The sequence below is a fragment of the Pogoniulus pusillus genome, chromosome Z, assembly GCF_015220805.1.
Source record: "Pogoniulus pusillus isolate bPogPus1 chromosome Z, bPogPus1.pri, whole genome shotgun sequence".
In the NCBI taxonomy this organism is placed as follows: Eukaryota; Metazoa; Chordata; class Aves; order Piciformes; family Lybiidae; genus Pogoniulus; species Pogoniulus pusillus.
In genome coordinates this window covers 97,256,281-97,272,378 of record NC_087309.1, presented here as the reverse complement: position 1 = coordinate 97,272,378, position 16,098 = coordinate 97,256,281, and the positions used below count along the sequence as shown (strand labels likewise).

Here is a 16,098-nt window from a genome sequence, read left to right as displayed (position 1 = left end):
GTTTTAATGAGAGAAAATATGCATTTGACTTTTAAAACGTTTTACTACAAATGAGTATCCATTGATTTGAGTTATGCATTTACAAATAGAACTCACTGCTCTGAAGCTGCTAAAACTCATTCCTTGCATCATCCTTATCATTAAAATAACCAGGAATGTACTTTTATGTTCAGAGTTTTAGTACCTATCCAGGAGAAGACATGTACGTGCAGTTCATTAAGTATCTGTTGGAACATAAAATACTGTATGCACTTTTACTCATGTTCTTAACTATCAAAACTTTTCACAACCTCCTTTAGTTCTGTGATTATGATTATAAATGCCAGCAGACAATTCTTTGCAATGAGACTAGTGGCAGATAATGTAATTGTCCCAAGAACTACAGTGAATAACAAACTAAGACCACTTACATATACGTTTTGTTGGCAAGCTGTTGTGGAGGGGGATTTCTCAGTACCTACACCTATTTGGTGGAGGAGAGAAATTAATTGGGGCAATATAAATTTTTACAAAAATTTAGATTTGTTAAATTCAATATTCCGAACTCTCACCACCCCCAACCACTGTATATTAATACTCAGTTTGGTACACAGTTATGAAAACAATTTAGGATAAAATATGTACAGGAATTTGTTCTTTAACTAGCAAACATTCAAACTATAAACAGATAGAGGGGTTTTCTCCGTGGCTTACGGCCACTTGAGGTCATATGCTGTTTGCCCAGCTGAGCGGGCTGAAACTCTTTCTGGTCTATGGCAGAGGCAACTTATATTACAGAGGTATTAAAGCTTTTACTCACAACTCTTTATCAATTATTAATCACCCTCCGGAGCTGTGTCACAGCCTGTGCCTAATGTCCAATTCTCCAGGGTCTCTGCCTGTGGACTCTGAGGCTGGAATCTTCCCAGCTTGAAGGGAGAGGAGAAATCTTCCCAGTTTCTGGGGAAATAGGTTTTCTCTAACCTTTGTTTTCCTGGCGAGGGATGATCTCTGCCTTGGTACTGCTGGCTTCTTCTGGATGCTTTGTCCAGGGATTATCAGCTGGCAGGACTTTCAGGAGCATGAGAATACTGGTGCTGTCTCTGGCACGGTTCTTCACAGCTTCAGGCTGTGTGTGTGTGCAGACAATCCAGAGTCTGCTTCCTGGTTATCTCAGCGACAGTGGCTTTTACCAGGCAATGATAGGCAGCGGGCATGCAAAGTGTGCGTGCTGCTGGGATTCTGAGCTCTGTAGGTAAAGGCAATGCAGGATCTGGTCCTGATAGCAATAGCGTGCAGATGTGCACAGCCGTCTTAAGAGACTATAGGCTCCTTATATTATGTGCAGACTTAAATGAGCTCTGCAAGAAAGGTACGCAGGCAGGTGAGCTGCGAATGAGGGTCAGAGCATGAGGGTCTGAGCCTCTGAGCATCGGAGCTATGCAATGGCATCTGAGCATGGGGGTCTGAGTGGCTGAGTGCTGCAAGTGAGTGTCAGAGCTGTGTCTGAGCCATGCAGCATCTGTGCCATGCAGGTGAGTCAGAGCTGAGCTGAGCTGCAGGTATGGTCAGAGCACGTTGTTTACCTGTGCACCCCTATTTATTGACTGTGGGCCGAGATTAATGGCCTCTTTGGCCACTAGAATGACCAATCAGGTTGGCAGTCAGCCAAACCTTACCATAATAGGCAGAAGGCTCTTGCCTGGACTTTCCCAAATATGGGGATCACATGGATTTTCCCCAGAGAGACATGAGCTGGGTGTGTGTGGCTTACACAACTTGTTTACAACCGGGGGTCCAGGCCCTCCACGACACAAGCCAGTAACGATGCACTGGGATATTCCCAGGGAATATCCCAAGGGAATATCCCAAGGCAGGTTGGCACAAGAAGACGACACAGCCAGCCCAGCTGGAGCGCGTCTATATGAATCCCCACAGCTTGAGCAATAAACAGGATCATTGGAAGGGCACTGTGCTGCTGGAAGGCCACGACATAGTGGCTATTACTGAAACATGGTGGGATGATTCCCATGACTGGAATGTAGGGATAGATGGGTACAAGCCCTTTAGGAAGAGTAGGAGAGGAGGAGGAGGAGGTGTTGCCTTCACATCAGTGACCAGCTGGAATCAGTGGAGCTCCATTTGGGGAAAGATGATGAGCTACCTGAGACCATATGGATTAAGACTAAAGAGAAGAGAGGGGAAGATGATGTTACAGAAGTGGTCTGCTACAGGCCACCTGACCAGCAGAACCAAGCAGATGAAGCCCTCCACAAGCAAATAGAGGTGGCTTCATGTTCACAAGCCCTGGTCCTCATGGAGGATTTCAACACAGCAAGGCACCAGCAATCCAGAATGTTCCTAGAACACATAGATGACAACTTCCTCTTCCAAATAGTGAAGGAACCAGCATGAAAAGGTGCAGTGCTGGACCTTGTTCTCACCAGTAGGGAAAGGCTGGTGACCAATGTGAGGCTTAGGGACTGCCTTGGCTGCAGTGACCACAATGTGCTAGAATTTAAGATCCTCAGCGCAACTAGGAGAATTTGTTCCAAACTTATGACTCGGGATTTTAGGCATGCAGTTTTTGATCACTTCACAGGGATCTGATGGCCAGAGTATCATGGGACAAAGCCCCATAAGGTAAAGAGGCTGAGGACAGCTGCTCAGTGTTCAGGGATCACCTTCTCTGTGTCCAGAAGTGAAGTATACCAACAAAGAGAAAGGCAGGAATGCTAGGAGACCTGCCTGGATGAGTAAGGAGCTGCTGGACACACTGTCACACAAAACGAAAGTCTAGAAGGACTGGAAGAAAGAACAGCTAGAATGGGGGGTATATATGGTAGCTGCCTGAGCAGCAAGAGACATGGTCAGAAAAGCTAAAGCTCAGTTAGAATTAGATCTAGCCTGAAAGATCAAGTGGAACAGCAAAACTTTCTACAAGTACATAAGTGTGTGGGCCTCTCAGGAAAGAAACAGGTAAATTGGTGACAAGTGACATGGAGAAGGCTGAGGTTGTCAATGAATTCTTTACCTCATTCTTCACTGGCAAAGGCTCCAGCCACACTCCCAGAGCCACAGAAGATAATAGCAAGGGCTGGAAGAAAGAACTGCCCATTGTGAGCGAAGTTCAGGTCTGTGACCATTTGGTGAACCTGAAAGTGTTCGAGTCCATGGGGCTCAATGGGATACACCCACAAGTACTGAGGGAAGTGGTGGATGAGGTTGCTAAACCACTCTATTATATTTCAAAAGTCATGGTAGTCTGGTGAAGTCCCCACTGACTGGAAAAGGGGAAACATAACTCCCATTTTCAAAGAGGGAAAGAAGGATGATCCAGGGAACAATAGGCCAGTCAGTCTCACTTCTGTACCTGGTAAAATCATGGCACAGGTCCTCCTGGAGGCACTGCTGAGACAGAAGAATAACAAAGAGGTGATTTGGTACAAGTAACACTGCTTCACCAAGGGCAGATCCTGCTTGACAAAACTGGTGGCCTTCTATGAAAAGGTCACAACATTAATAGACAAGGGGCAAGCAACTGACATAATTTACCTGAACCTGAGCAAAACCTTGGACACTGTCCCATGCAACATCATGGTCTCCAAGCTGGTGAAACACAGGTTTGATGGATGGACAACTCAGTGGATAAAGAACTGGCTTGATGGCCGCACCCAAAGAGTGCCTGTCAATGGATCCATGTCCAGGTGCAGGCCAGTGACAAATGGAGTCCTTTAAGGATCAGTACTGGTACCATCTTGTTCAGCATGGTGACATGGACAGTGGCATTGAGTGCACCCTCAGTAAGTTTACTGATGACACCAAGCTGTGTGGTGCAGCAGACACGCTGGAGGGAAGGGATCCATCCAGAAGGACCTAGACAGGCTGGAGAGGTGGGCCCATGACAATCTCATGAAGTTCAACAAGACCAAGGGCAGGATCCTTCATCTGGGTCAGGTCAATCCCAGGCACTGATACAGGCTGGGCAGTGATTGGCTTGAGGGCAGCCCTGAGGAAAGGGAATTGGGCCTGCTGGTGGATGAGAAGCTCAATATGAGCCACCAGTGCACACCTGAAGCCCAGAAAGTCAACTGTATCCTGGGCTACATTAAAAGAAGTGTGGGAGCAGGTCAAGGGAGGTGATTCTGCCTCTCTACACCGCTCTGGTGAGACTCCACCTGGGAGTACTGCATCCAGTTCTGGAGCCCCTGTGATGGTTTGGGTGTTCCGTGCCTCCCTGCACTTTGGAAATCACCCAGACTAGACTCAGGTGGCTCAGGAAACTTGAATGAAGATTTTTATTTACAGCTTAGCTCAATATACAAGCAGATTTTACAGTACATACAGTTATATACAGCAATATACAATGTGAAAGGTAATACAGAAACACAACAGCTCTCCCAGAAACCTGAGTCCCCAGGAGGAGTTCCCAAACACCCCTCCACCTTCTCCCACCCATCTCAACCTTACCCCAGTCCCAGGGAAGAATGGAGGTTTGGCCAGGGGGTTAGGAAGCAATGTGGATTAATTAGAGAAAAGTCAGAGAGGCTAGAGAGAAGTGCAGCTCAGGCAATGCCGCAAGAAGTGACTTATGTTTGGATTCTTGTTCTAATACCTCTCAGCAAGCCGATGAGCGAAGTAGACATCACCTTTGTTTGTCTTTCACAGCCTGTAATCTAGTTCTTCTCACCAAAACATTCTAGCTAGCTTCAAACTAGGACAGCCCCTATTACAAGAAATATATGGACACGCTGGAACTTGTCCAGAGAAGGGCTGCAAGGATGATCAGAGGGCTGGAGCATCTCTCCTGTGGAGACAGACTAAGAGAGTTGGGACATTTCAGTCTGGAGAAGAGAAGGCTCTGAGGAGACATAATTGTGGCCTTCCAGTATCTAAAGGAAGCCCACAGGAAAGCTGGTGAGGGATTTTTTAGGATGTCAGGTAGTGATAGGATTAGGGGTAACAGAGCCAAACTAGAAGTGTGTGGACAGATTTTTCGCTAACAGAGGACATGAACTGATAAACAATGAGCAGCCCTGTGCTGCAGAATGTCCTTGAGTCCCTCCCGGAGGCAAGAACTGAGATGGTAATAACAGTTCCCCACATGCAGCTGCAGGAGGCAGGATCTGCTGGCCACAGGAGGCTGACCCTACAAGTTGTTTATATAAGCTAACCTATCTGTACCTCACACATAACCTTAAGCCAGTCTGTACCTTCCACGTGTACCAGTCCTAACTAAGCCAACTATGCACGCCACTTCCAAGTTAGCATAAAAGTCACTGTATCACGGCAATAAAGATCATCTGGAGAACAATTATCTAACCACATTGGTGTTACAATTGTTACTCTGGGGGTGCAATGTCGGCAGAAGTGTGTAGATTCAGATTGGATGTTAGGAAGAAATTCTCCACCATGGTGGTGGTGAGGCACTGGATCAGGTTGTCCATGGAGGTGGTCAAAGCCCCATCCCTGGAGGTCTTTAAGGCCAGGCTGGATGGGGCTCTGAACAACCTGATCTAGTGAGAGTTGTCCCTGCCCATGGCAGGGGGCTTGGATGTAGATGATTGTTGAGATCTCTTCCAGCCTTGACAGTTCCATGAGTCTATGGCAAGAAAAAAAAAAAAAAAAGAAAAAAAAAAAGTGAACATATTTCTTGCACATTCCAGTAAAAACAACTGTCAATTAGTAAACTGAAAGGAATTAAAAAAACTTAAACTGTAACAAATCTGCTCTTCTATGTCTACTACCTTTCTCAATGTACCCAAATTATCGTCATTATCAATGATGAAATAGGATTCTCAGCAATCACCACCTAACAGTATTGTGCAAATATGCTCTCCCAAAGCAGTACACATCCAAACTCCAACTATGAAAAACTGTAATCATTTGAGCTCGCAAACTAAAGCTTCACTTAGAAAGCAAGCAGCCTCCACCAGATCTGGTCTGTGGAGTTTGATGAGTTCCTTTGATTTCACTTCTCTGAGGGAGCAAACCTGGCTGAATTCTGCACAGTTTTCAGGATCTCAGAATGGTAGGGGATGGAAGGGACCTCTGGAGATCATTGAGTCCAACCCCCCTGCCAAAGTAGGTTCACCTAGGGCAGGCCACACAGGAAGACATCCAAGCAGGTTTTGAAAGTCCCCAGAGGAGGGAAAGAGACTCTACAACCTCTCTGGGCTGTCTGTTCCAGTGTTGTCACCCTCACGGTAAAGCTTTTCCCCATGTCGAGGCAGAACTTCCTGCATGTTAGTTTGTATCTATTGTCCATCATCCAACCACTGGGCACCACTGAAAAGAGATTGGCCCCATTTTCTTGACACCCACCCTTAAGTTATTTGTAAAGACTGATCCAAACTCCTCTGCCTTTTCTTCTCCAGGCTAAACAGTGCCAGGTCTCTCATCTCCACAGACTTAACTCCTGGAACAGCTTTAAAGGGAAGAACAAGCAGTGAGCTTGGTTCATCAGATGCCCCTTGGAATATCCTAAGAGAATCCAATCCCCCAGATGCCTTTGTATGTGAACCGGAAGAAATATGACACTGACTCAAACAATTACTTAATTACAATGGGAGCACTCAAGAAACACCTTGCAACATCTGGAATAAAACACATCTGTTTATGATTCCAGACTTATGTAGACAGTAAATAGCAACTTCGCTCTTCACATTTTTGAGTATTGCTTCACAACTACAAGAATGATACCCATGCCAAGATTCATCCCACTTTAAAGTTAAGAATCTACTCACTCTTCTATTATCCTCAGCAGCAATGTCTTAGATAAGTTTAAGTGCTCTCTGGGATTATCACTATACCTCCCTCTGAAGGAAATGGAAGGGACAACTGATGTTGATCTGGCTTCTAACTAAATGTACTGCTTAAAGGCCTAACATAGAGTGTGATGAACTTTGGCCTTCAGACTTTTCTATACAAAAGATCTATGATTTCAAAATTTAAATTCTAGAATAAAATACTTTCTGAATTGTTAGAATAGAATTAAATGATAATGCTTTGCTCTACCATTTTACACAAGTGAATAACATTACTCTGTGAACAATAAATTCTCTTCTGTTTTAGCCAAGTTTCTTATCTACTTGCCTATTCACACCTCTCCACTTGCACTAATGATTCCATGCTAGTCCTGATTACACTTGCTTTCAGTTTCATACTACAATTTATTCTTTCCTTGCCCACTTACTCTCTGCAGCTTTTTCTTTACAATGTGGTCAGCAGACAGCCCTGCAGATCCTATCAGTCACTCCAGCTACTCTTCCCTGTCCATCTCCAGGCTCTATCATCCACTTCCAAATTCCCTTGCAGGGACTCAGTATTAAGACTCATCCTATATAGCTTTCACAGTAGATGCCATATACACTCCCAGTGCCTCTTTTACTACAAATTCCCATAATCTTCCTCTGAGCAACAATCAGATCCACTTAAGTTTCATCTTTGATGGTATGGCAATTGTTTGTGTGCTGTGACAAAAGACTCACTGTTGGACTTGGTACTTTTCATAATCTCAGGCAGCTTCTGCTCACATGATCCCTTTAGAGTGCTTTGGCAGCTTATCAAGTGGTCCTTATGCAAGTGTTTGGAGACATTGGCATTTTTTTTCTGTTTTTTTTTTTTTCTGCTTTTTTTCCCATTTCTTCTCCTGAATCTTACACTTGACTAATGTGTCTTGGTTCTAGTTTAAATTCCCCAGAGACTCAAAACATAGCTAACAGAACCAATACAATAATAGAATGCCATCCCCTCCTTGCCCTTCCGCACTCCTCCCCCCACCCCTTTTGGAAAGAAAGGAATTAGATGTAGAGAGGAAGAGGGTAAAACATCACACCCAAATAAATAGCCTTGCTTTGATTTGGAAGAAAAAAAACCCACAAAAAACCCACCTTTAACAATAAAGAAAAGGTATTGAGGTAGAGGAGCTGCAAAGAGGTATACGGAAGGAAAACAAGATACTGTATGTATATATATATATATATATATATATATATGTATATATAAACCAGATTGATGGCAAAGGATGGAGGTAGAATGAGGATTTGTCCATCATGTGGAAGGATGGACACATGGTAAGACAAGAGCAGCAGGAATCAGGGTAGTGCTACCAAAGAGGCGAAGAGAGAGAGAAACAGGAAGTTCCTCTGTTTTTTCAGGGGGCCAGGCAGGCAGTGGGAATAGGCTAACCACTACACCTGGGGCCAGGTTCAGACCCACCCCCGGGGGTGGAGTCAGGAGGACCTGGGGTCAGGTTCAAGACCACCTCCAGGAGAATTAACCCTTTACATAATGTCATCTAGATTCTTCACATTTTGTTGTAATATTTTTTACACACACACCCACCCCCCCCCCCCTATATATATATATATATATATATATATATATATATATATATATATATGACATTTCCATAGTAGAACAGGTGCAAGCTCAAATTAGACTCCTTGGAAAAAAAAAAAAAAAAAAAAAAAAAAAAAAAAAAAAAAAAAAGAAGCCACCCTCCTCCAGGAAATGTCAGAGCACAAGCTGCTAACTAGAAAGTTACAAGTCGCAGAACACCTTCTGATTTTGTGACTCCCAGTGTCTAATTAATATTACTGACAATTTACTTCTATGAGACTTCTTAAATATGGTTGATAAAACATGAACCATTGAAATTGTGGTAATTTACTTTTTACCATTTCCAGTGCAACACACTGCATATTTGTCTGTACTGCACATATGAGTAGAAGTACCTGCAATAATCACACATTTCAATAAGTATTAAAAAATATTACTTTGGTGCATGGCCTCCAGGATCAAGGCCAGATGTAGCTGCAAGATAATCTGCACAGCTGCTATGACATCACATAGGTCTGGAGTGCCACGATAAAGGGAGGGAAATGGGACAGAGTAATAACACTTCTTTTCCTTACATAGCTTACAACTCCAACTCCCCTATATTGTTCTGCACTGTATTATGTCCTACACATATAGTCTGTCTTGACAAGTGCACACCCAGGAAGCTGTTTTGAGAGATGGCCCAGAAAAAATTAATTCAAACACTCGAGAAAGCACACCAAAATATCTGAGTGAAAGACTGACATGAAAGGAGGGAAGGTCAGAACAAAGCATCTAAGTATGAAAGAGCTATATGGGGCAGTACCTCAAAGCATCCTGACTGTGACAAGCTGATAAGAAAATCTTAATGAAGAATGAATTTAAGTAAAACAACAGTATGAAAAAGAGCCAACTAACCAGGTGTGAGGCAGTCCTAAAATTTGGAAGGCCACTGAAGTTGATAAAGATGAAAACAACAAGACAAAAAAAAATTGTTTTCATCAGTAACTGACCGAAGAACAAGAAAACAAAATTCTCAGATGAAGAAGAGACAGAAGTATGTCATCAGGGTCTACGAGAAACTTACAATGCCAAGTTATTTCAGTGTCCAGAAGGCAAGAGAAGGAAAATTGTAGGTACAACTTAGAGGGCTACACAGACAGAGAACCAGCTCTATTCAGTGTTAGACCAGGCTGGCACTGGATGGAGTCACTGAACTGCAGCTGGCTCCCTGGTCCAGCTTATGTGTCTCTCTTTGCTAAGGTGCACAGTGGAATTTAAGACTGGCACATCTAGGAATTTGTTTTGCATAGAAGATCAAGACAAAGGGCATCACATCTTTCTTTTTCTTGAATTATCTTTCCTTATTGAGTTTCTGGTTCCAATTTTACATTCAGTGCATACAAATCCAATCTAGAGATGAGATATTATTTTAAATATATATATATATATATGTATGTATATGGACAATACTGAATGTTTAACACCTATGATTACTTTATATGCAGACAATCAAATGCATAATCTACTTCTTATGCAGAATACTATAGCTTCTTGACATCAGTGGTATGAAACCGCAAAGGAATCTGTAGGATGGTCAGCTGACTGCAGGTAGGCTGTAACTACCCAAGTCAGAATTCTTCTGAAACAGCAGCTGTGATAAGCAGCCCTCACCTGCCATTAGAGGGAAAGCATTCTCAGCAACCTTGTGTTTAACCTGAAATTCATCTCTTGCTGGAACGAAATACCATTACTGTCTTATGAAGAGCTTGCTTCAAAAATAATTTCAGCTGGCTCTTTATAGATCCTAATGAAACCCAGACTGCTACTGAACCACCAGTACCACTGGCTGAAACATCCCAAATGGAAGTCAAAAGCTTTTCTTTGAAGGACTGACTTGATCCTACTTACATGTGTGACTTGGAGACAGTTCACTTCCAGAAGATGCTTGAGCGCCAGTTAAAAACCAAACATTAAAATACGACAAGGTCTAAAGGCAGATCCTGCAGACAAAATGCGTTGCAGAGAAAGACGATTTATTAAAATATCCAGACTTCAAAGCAGAGCATTCCAGGCACAACAGTGCCATCCAGGGGCCAGCCAACTGCTGGTGAATTTCCAGTGAATTTCCTGAAAGTTATTTTATTCATATTAAAAAAAAAAAAAAAAAAAAAAAAAAAAAAAAAAAAAAGAGTTTTATGTTTGAAACAATCTCCCAAGATATTTTGACTACTGCAGCAGATAAACAGTGATGTGAAACAAAACCTTATTAGTTCTCCATGCATTCTTACCTTTAGGCACTTCTGTAAAAATAGAAAACTATTTCTTACAATTTAGATCAAATATTCCTTCTTGAACAATAACTTGGAAATAATGAAGAAAAATTCCGATGCAGTTTTGCCAAACTTTTCAAACTGAGTCTTCTCAGAGTTCAAAACCCATGCTCAGCCTGGCTTTACTATAGCTACATCAAATGAATTCTGTGTTACTAAACATCACAGAGCTGAAGCTCCAGGTGACGTTATTTCTACAGTCTGTACTCTGCCTTCTGTACAATCTAAGGATTCTAAAGGAATCTGAAAACGGAGGCTGCTTTGGTGTCATAAAGGAGAATGAGAAAATAAAATCCAGAAATACAAACTTGTTCGCCATTTACTAATTTTTTGGGGTTTTTTTTCTGTTTGGTTTTTGGGGTGGGGCTTGTGGCTAGTTCCATAACGGCAGCACCGTGCTGAGAAACGCGAACAACCCAGGTTATTTCTCAGATTATAACCTATTCAGAGAAGCAGACGTCGCTGCATTGAGAGATGAGCGTCCTTCGGGGTGTTTGAGTCCGCCAAGATAAGGTTGCGAAGTAGAAGCACAAAACGACACCGACCCGTGGCAACCGTTGGAGGACCGAGATCTTCGAGCGTGCGCCTAGAGAGGCTCCAACCATAGAGCTGCAGTCTGGAGGGGATCCTCTGTCGCTGCCCCGCGCATGCGCGGAGTTTCGCTTTGCGCTCCCTGTGCGACGGCGTGGGGAGAGCTCGGAGGGCCGCGGGTGGCCAGCGCTGGGCAGGGGTCAGCGGAGCTCCGCGAGCAGGAGCTGGCGCCATGGCTCCTGTGCTGAATCTCAACAATGAGGTGAGCCATCCGCCCCCGTGTCCTCTGCAGTGACAGCAGAGCAGGCCGCGGGGGGCCGTTGGGGAGGCCTGGGCCGCAGCGTGCCCGGTGGGGTAGGTGGGCGCAGCGGCCATTGAAAGGGACAGGGGCACCGAGAGGGAAGTGGCAGAGCCGGAAGGTGGTGTGTCACCCTTTGAGCTGCCCAGATCCTGTGTGGCTGCCTGGCGCGGTGGGGAAGGTCCTTGGGCGGACCCGGCCGTCACCATGTGGCTTGAGACGAGTGCCGCAGTCGCCCTGGGAAACGCTGAGCTCCGTGCTGACTCTGGGCGAAAGGGCTGTGTGATGGATATCACGGCTTGTTACCTTTTCGGGGCGCAGCGCAACTATGGACGTGTGCTCTTTTGCTCTGTATTCTGTCACTGAATGGCATACCGCTTTCGTACGTATCACGTGTGTGCGCACTAAAGTTTAACACTTGGTTCTGGCAGGCCTACCAAAGTCTTTACTGTTTGTCTTCTGGATAACAGAGATATGATGAGGTCCTGTTTCGTTGAAGGAGCTCAGAATGAAACATTAATGGTTTCCAGCAAACGTTTTCCTGTTCTGTAAGAAGTCTGATGTTTCGTAAGGTTTTTTCCTTGCTCTGTAATGTGAATTAACATAGATTAATAACATTGATTAACGTAGTTTTACTTGTGATGAGTTTGGACTACACATTTGCGAGTCATTGTGTACAATAAGTCTGGCATGAAAGAACAGGCCTCTTTAAATCTTTGCTGCAGTGCTTAAAAACAGCTGTCAGTTGTGCCAATCATGTGTTGTATCAGCTTGTACAGATGGCATTGTGCGCTTCCAGAATGCCTAGGTAATTTGCAGCATGGTTAAAGTTACAGTTCGTTGTCAGATAAACCACAATGGCAGATTATACAAACATTCTTAATTAAAGAAAGTTTTATTGTATAGGTATGTAGTAAGTCTGAGAGAGGTTAATTTGAAAGTAAAAAATTTGGTGAAAAATAGCCTATTTGTCAGAAAAAAAAATTAATTTGACGTTACCCAAAACAATTTGCTTGGTATGTTATAGCAAGCTTTTGATCCTTGCTATTAACAAATGTAAAGTCAGGGGTGAGTGATTGAAATGCACCAGTGAATCACCAAAGAAGAGAGTATTTAATTCATTGTCGAAGAAAGTTTGTGGTTTGGGGTTTTTTTTGATCAATTTCAGGTGGTCATTCATAGTCTTCCTTGAAAGAGATACATGTATAACAAGGAATTAAGCAAGCAACATTATTTGACTGAGGAATAAACAAATAGTTCTTTAGGAAAATACAGAATAAAATTAATTTCTGTAAAATCATTTTAAAATATCTGTAAGGACACTGAGGATCCTGTTCTTTATAGTTCAGACGTCACCCTGTCCATGCACGTTTTGCATTGTGAAATCAAGTAATGCTCGAGACCATGCAAATTTCTTCCACCATTGGACTATGTCAAATAAGCATGATGGTAGTTGTTGCAGAAATACATTTATGACCCTTATATATCTCATTTACTCTTTTTTTCTTAACTGGATTTGCAGTAGTTCTGTGTAAGGCTTTAAAAATTGAGATGTACTGTTTTTGCACATTCCAAGTTTCAGTTCACAGAATCACAGAGTGTCAGGGCCTGGAATGGACCTCAAAACATCATCCAGTCCAACTCCCCTGACAGAGCAGGATCATCTATACCAGATCACACAGGAATGTGTCCAGGCGGGTCTTGAACATCTCCAGAGATGGAGATTCCACAATTCCCCTGGGCAGCTTGTTTCAGTGTTTTATCTCCTTCACAGTGAAAAGAAATTTCCTCATGTTTATATAGAACTTCCTGTGCCTCAACTTCTGCCCTTTGCCTTTTGTCCTGTCACTGGCCATCACTGAGCAGAGCCTGGCCCCATGCTCTTGGCACTTACCCTTCACGTATTTATAAACATTAATGAGGTCTCCTCTTGTTGAAATTAGAGCCCCGGCTACCTCAGTCTCTTCTCTTGTAAAGGCAAACTTCTGCTAGTAATTAATATCGTAAACCGTCATAGCCTGATAACTGATGGAGTCTTAAGAAATTCTAGGATGATAATTTTAATTTTTTTTTTTGCAAGTCTTACTTCGTTTTCAGGAAGAACAAGTGGCCAAAGACTAGTGTTTCTCAGTAGCTTTCTGAATCTACCTTTATCTTTATTACTTCCTGTTACATGTTTGATACTAGTAACTGAAGTAAATAAACAAATAGTTATATTCCAAAACTTCTTTGTTCTGAACTGTCTGCAGCATTCCTGTAAAGTATTGTCACAGGTAAATGTTGCGCAGCATCTATTTTGTATGGGCATCTCTGTGCAGGTATTTTACTTCTGAATGGGAAGGATACTTAATTCTTGATTAGATACCTGCAGTTCAGTGCAGTTTAGTGGCAGGCATTCTAGTATGAGTGTCTTGGTGAAAACATAAACCCTTTACAATCTTAATGAAAAGATTTGTTAGTCCAGTGTCAAAATCAAACTGCTGGTTCCATTATTGTAATTTAGTAAGGTGTATATGTGTTTGGTATTAAAAGCCATCTAGTTGGATGATGATCTTATCAAAAAATTGACTTGAAAGTTTTTGTTGTTATTATTATATCCTCCTAGGAAATTAGGCAAACAACAGACCATGTCTCCTATCTAACGGATTTTTATTTTGGATAATCTTAGAGAAGTTGGAAAGGAATAAAGATCTCTAAAGTTGTAGTAAGTTACTGTACATTGGTGTCACAAATCCTGGCTGAGGTTCCTGTTGACTATGCCAGTTTGTTGCAGATGAGTGCTTTAGATCACTTAAAGAATTCATAAAAATGGGACTTAGAGTTCTGTGACAAGATGCACTCTGTTGCTTACTACATGGAGAAAATATACAAAGGAAAACTGAGTAGGAATTGATTTGCAATTATTTGCACAGAGACTGGTGATGCAGGAAAGTAAAGGAGTCCTCCCTATTGAGTCACAAGGTTCAGAAAAGACACCATTGCATTCTAAGCTCTCTCTTGGAGAGGACTCTAGACATGTAATCTAGATCCAGTTCAAGTACCAAACTTAGTCAGTGCTTTATGGCTAAGGGGTTATATAACGCTTTATCCATAAACATACATGTGTTTATGGCTAACAAATTATAGATTTTTTTGCTCAATTCTTCCTATCATTTAGCTAAGATTTTAATATATCAGCATGCTTAAACGCTGTTCACTTATCTTCTGTACCGGTGTCTGCTGTTTATTTGCTCTGAAGTTCCCACCTTTTACTCTGGTGTTAATTTGAACAGTTTCCCAAAGCAGAGTCTCAAGCTTTGGATTTTATCAGGTTCAGCTCAAGGGGGGAGCTGGTTGGTGTGCAGTCTAGTTTCTGTTCTGGGAGAACTCTAATTTGAGTGTGGACTCATCCAGTGGTCTCTCATCGGTAATAGATTTTGTTGCTTCAAGGAGACACCTTGAAAGGTTTTTGAGCTCAAGAAGAGATCACTGCCATATAGCCACACTACTTAGAGGGGAAGGCCTAAAGAAGGGTTACTTAGGCTATCATATGAATAAAGTGTTTGGCATGTAGTCACATTACATAAAATTGGTGATGTATGCATAAGATTCATTGTACCTACAACTCAATTTTGATGTATACTGTGTTGCTCTGCTGATTTATGGGTTTCCTAGAGGAATTCTTGGCCAGCAGTAGCTTAGGCCTTTACCCCCTGAAAAGCTTGTATCAAACTGTTGCTGGTTTGGTTAAGGGGGATTGAGTGCATCCATTACAAATGGTAGGGGATCCTGGGTAAAAGAGTGAATTGCAGTTGTGATGAGATAATTAGAACTGATTTTGTATGTTTTTCTGTCTTATTTGTTCAGGATATTCACAGAGTAGTTTAGATGGGGTTTTGTGTTGTTTTGTAATAATCTGTTTTTCTTTTTGAAAATATAATATTTTTGTATTGGTGTAACTGCTTCAGAAACTCTTGTTATCTCCATGTTAACAAATGGGTATTACATTAAGTGTTGTATTGTGTGAATGTTCTTTTTCTTTAATTGCATGTATACTTAGATATTAACAGAAAAATGCAAGATCTTGGCAGAACCCACAGTTAGCAAGGTCTAGTAATTTTAACAAGCCATCATCTTGCTGATGACAAACAGCATGGTACAGTTTCAGTATGATTGCATGACTGAGAAATTAAGATTAAAAAGAGTTAAAAAATGCAACTGTTTTTTACAGATCCAACATCCTAATCCTATATGAGATTGTTGCGTTCTTTTCTGTGCCTGAGGAAGAAGTAGAGGTATGAAGCAAGTAGGACTGCAGAAATTTAGAATGAAGTGGAACAGTGAAGTTTTTGAGAAATAAGAGAGAAATGCACTATTTTTTACCATTTCCAACTCGCCACATTATTTTATTCAAGGGAACACATAAGTTACAGAAGCAAAAAGTCCAGTTATGCAATTATTTATCAACTGCATATGATCACTCTTTTGCAGTGTTTGTCTGTATTAAGCCTGATTGTATTATCATCTCATGTTTAATTTTGTAAGCATGCAGACTGAGGAATCTTTCTTTAAAAAACAATCACCATCTTTTGCATGTTTCCTATTTTAAGTAACTTCTGAAGAATTTTCAGGTATTTTTTTCCCAGAATAGCTTTC

At 42.1% G+C, this 16,098-nt stretch overlaps 1 protein-coding gene across 1 annotated transcript in view; it reads left to right on the top strand.

The window, feature by feature from the left end:
- Nucleotides 1-11,238: 11,238 nt before the first annotated feature.
- Nucleotides 11,239-16,098, top strand: part of SRFBP1 (serum response factor binding protein 1) — an 82,983-nt gene continuing 78,123 nt past the window's right edge. The window contains exon 1 of the mRNA XM_064140358.1: nucleotides 11,239-11,427. Coding sequence (XP_063996428.1) covers nucleotides 11,398-11,427 — 30 coding nt within the window. The 5' untranslated portion in view covers nucleotides 11,239-11,397. The remainder of the gene's footprint in view (nucleotides 11,428-16,098) is intronic.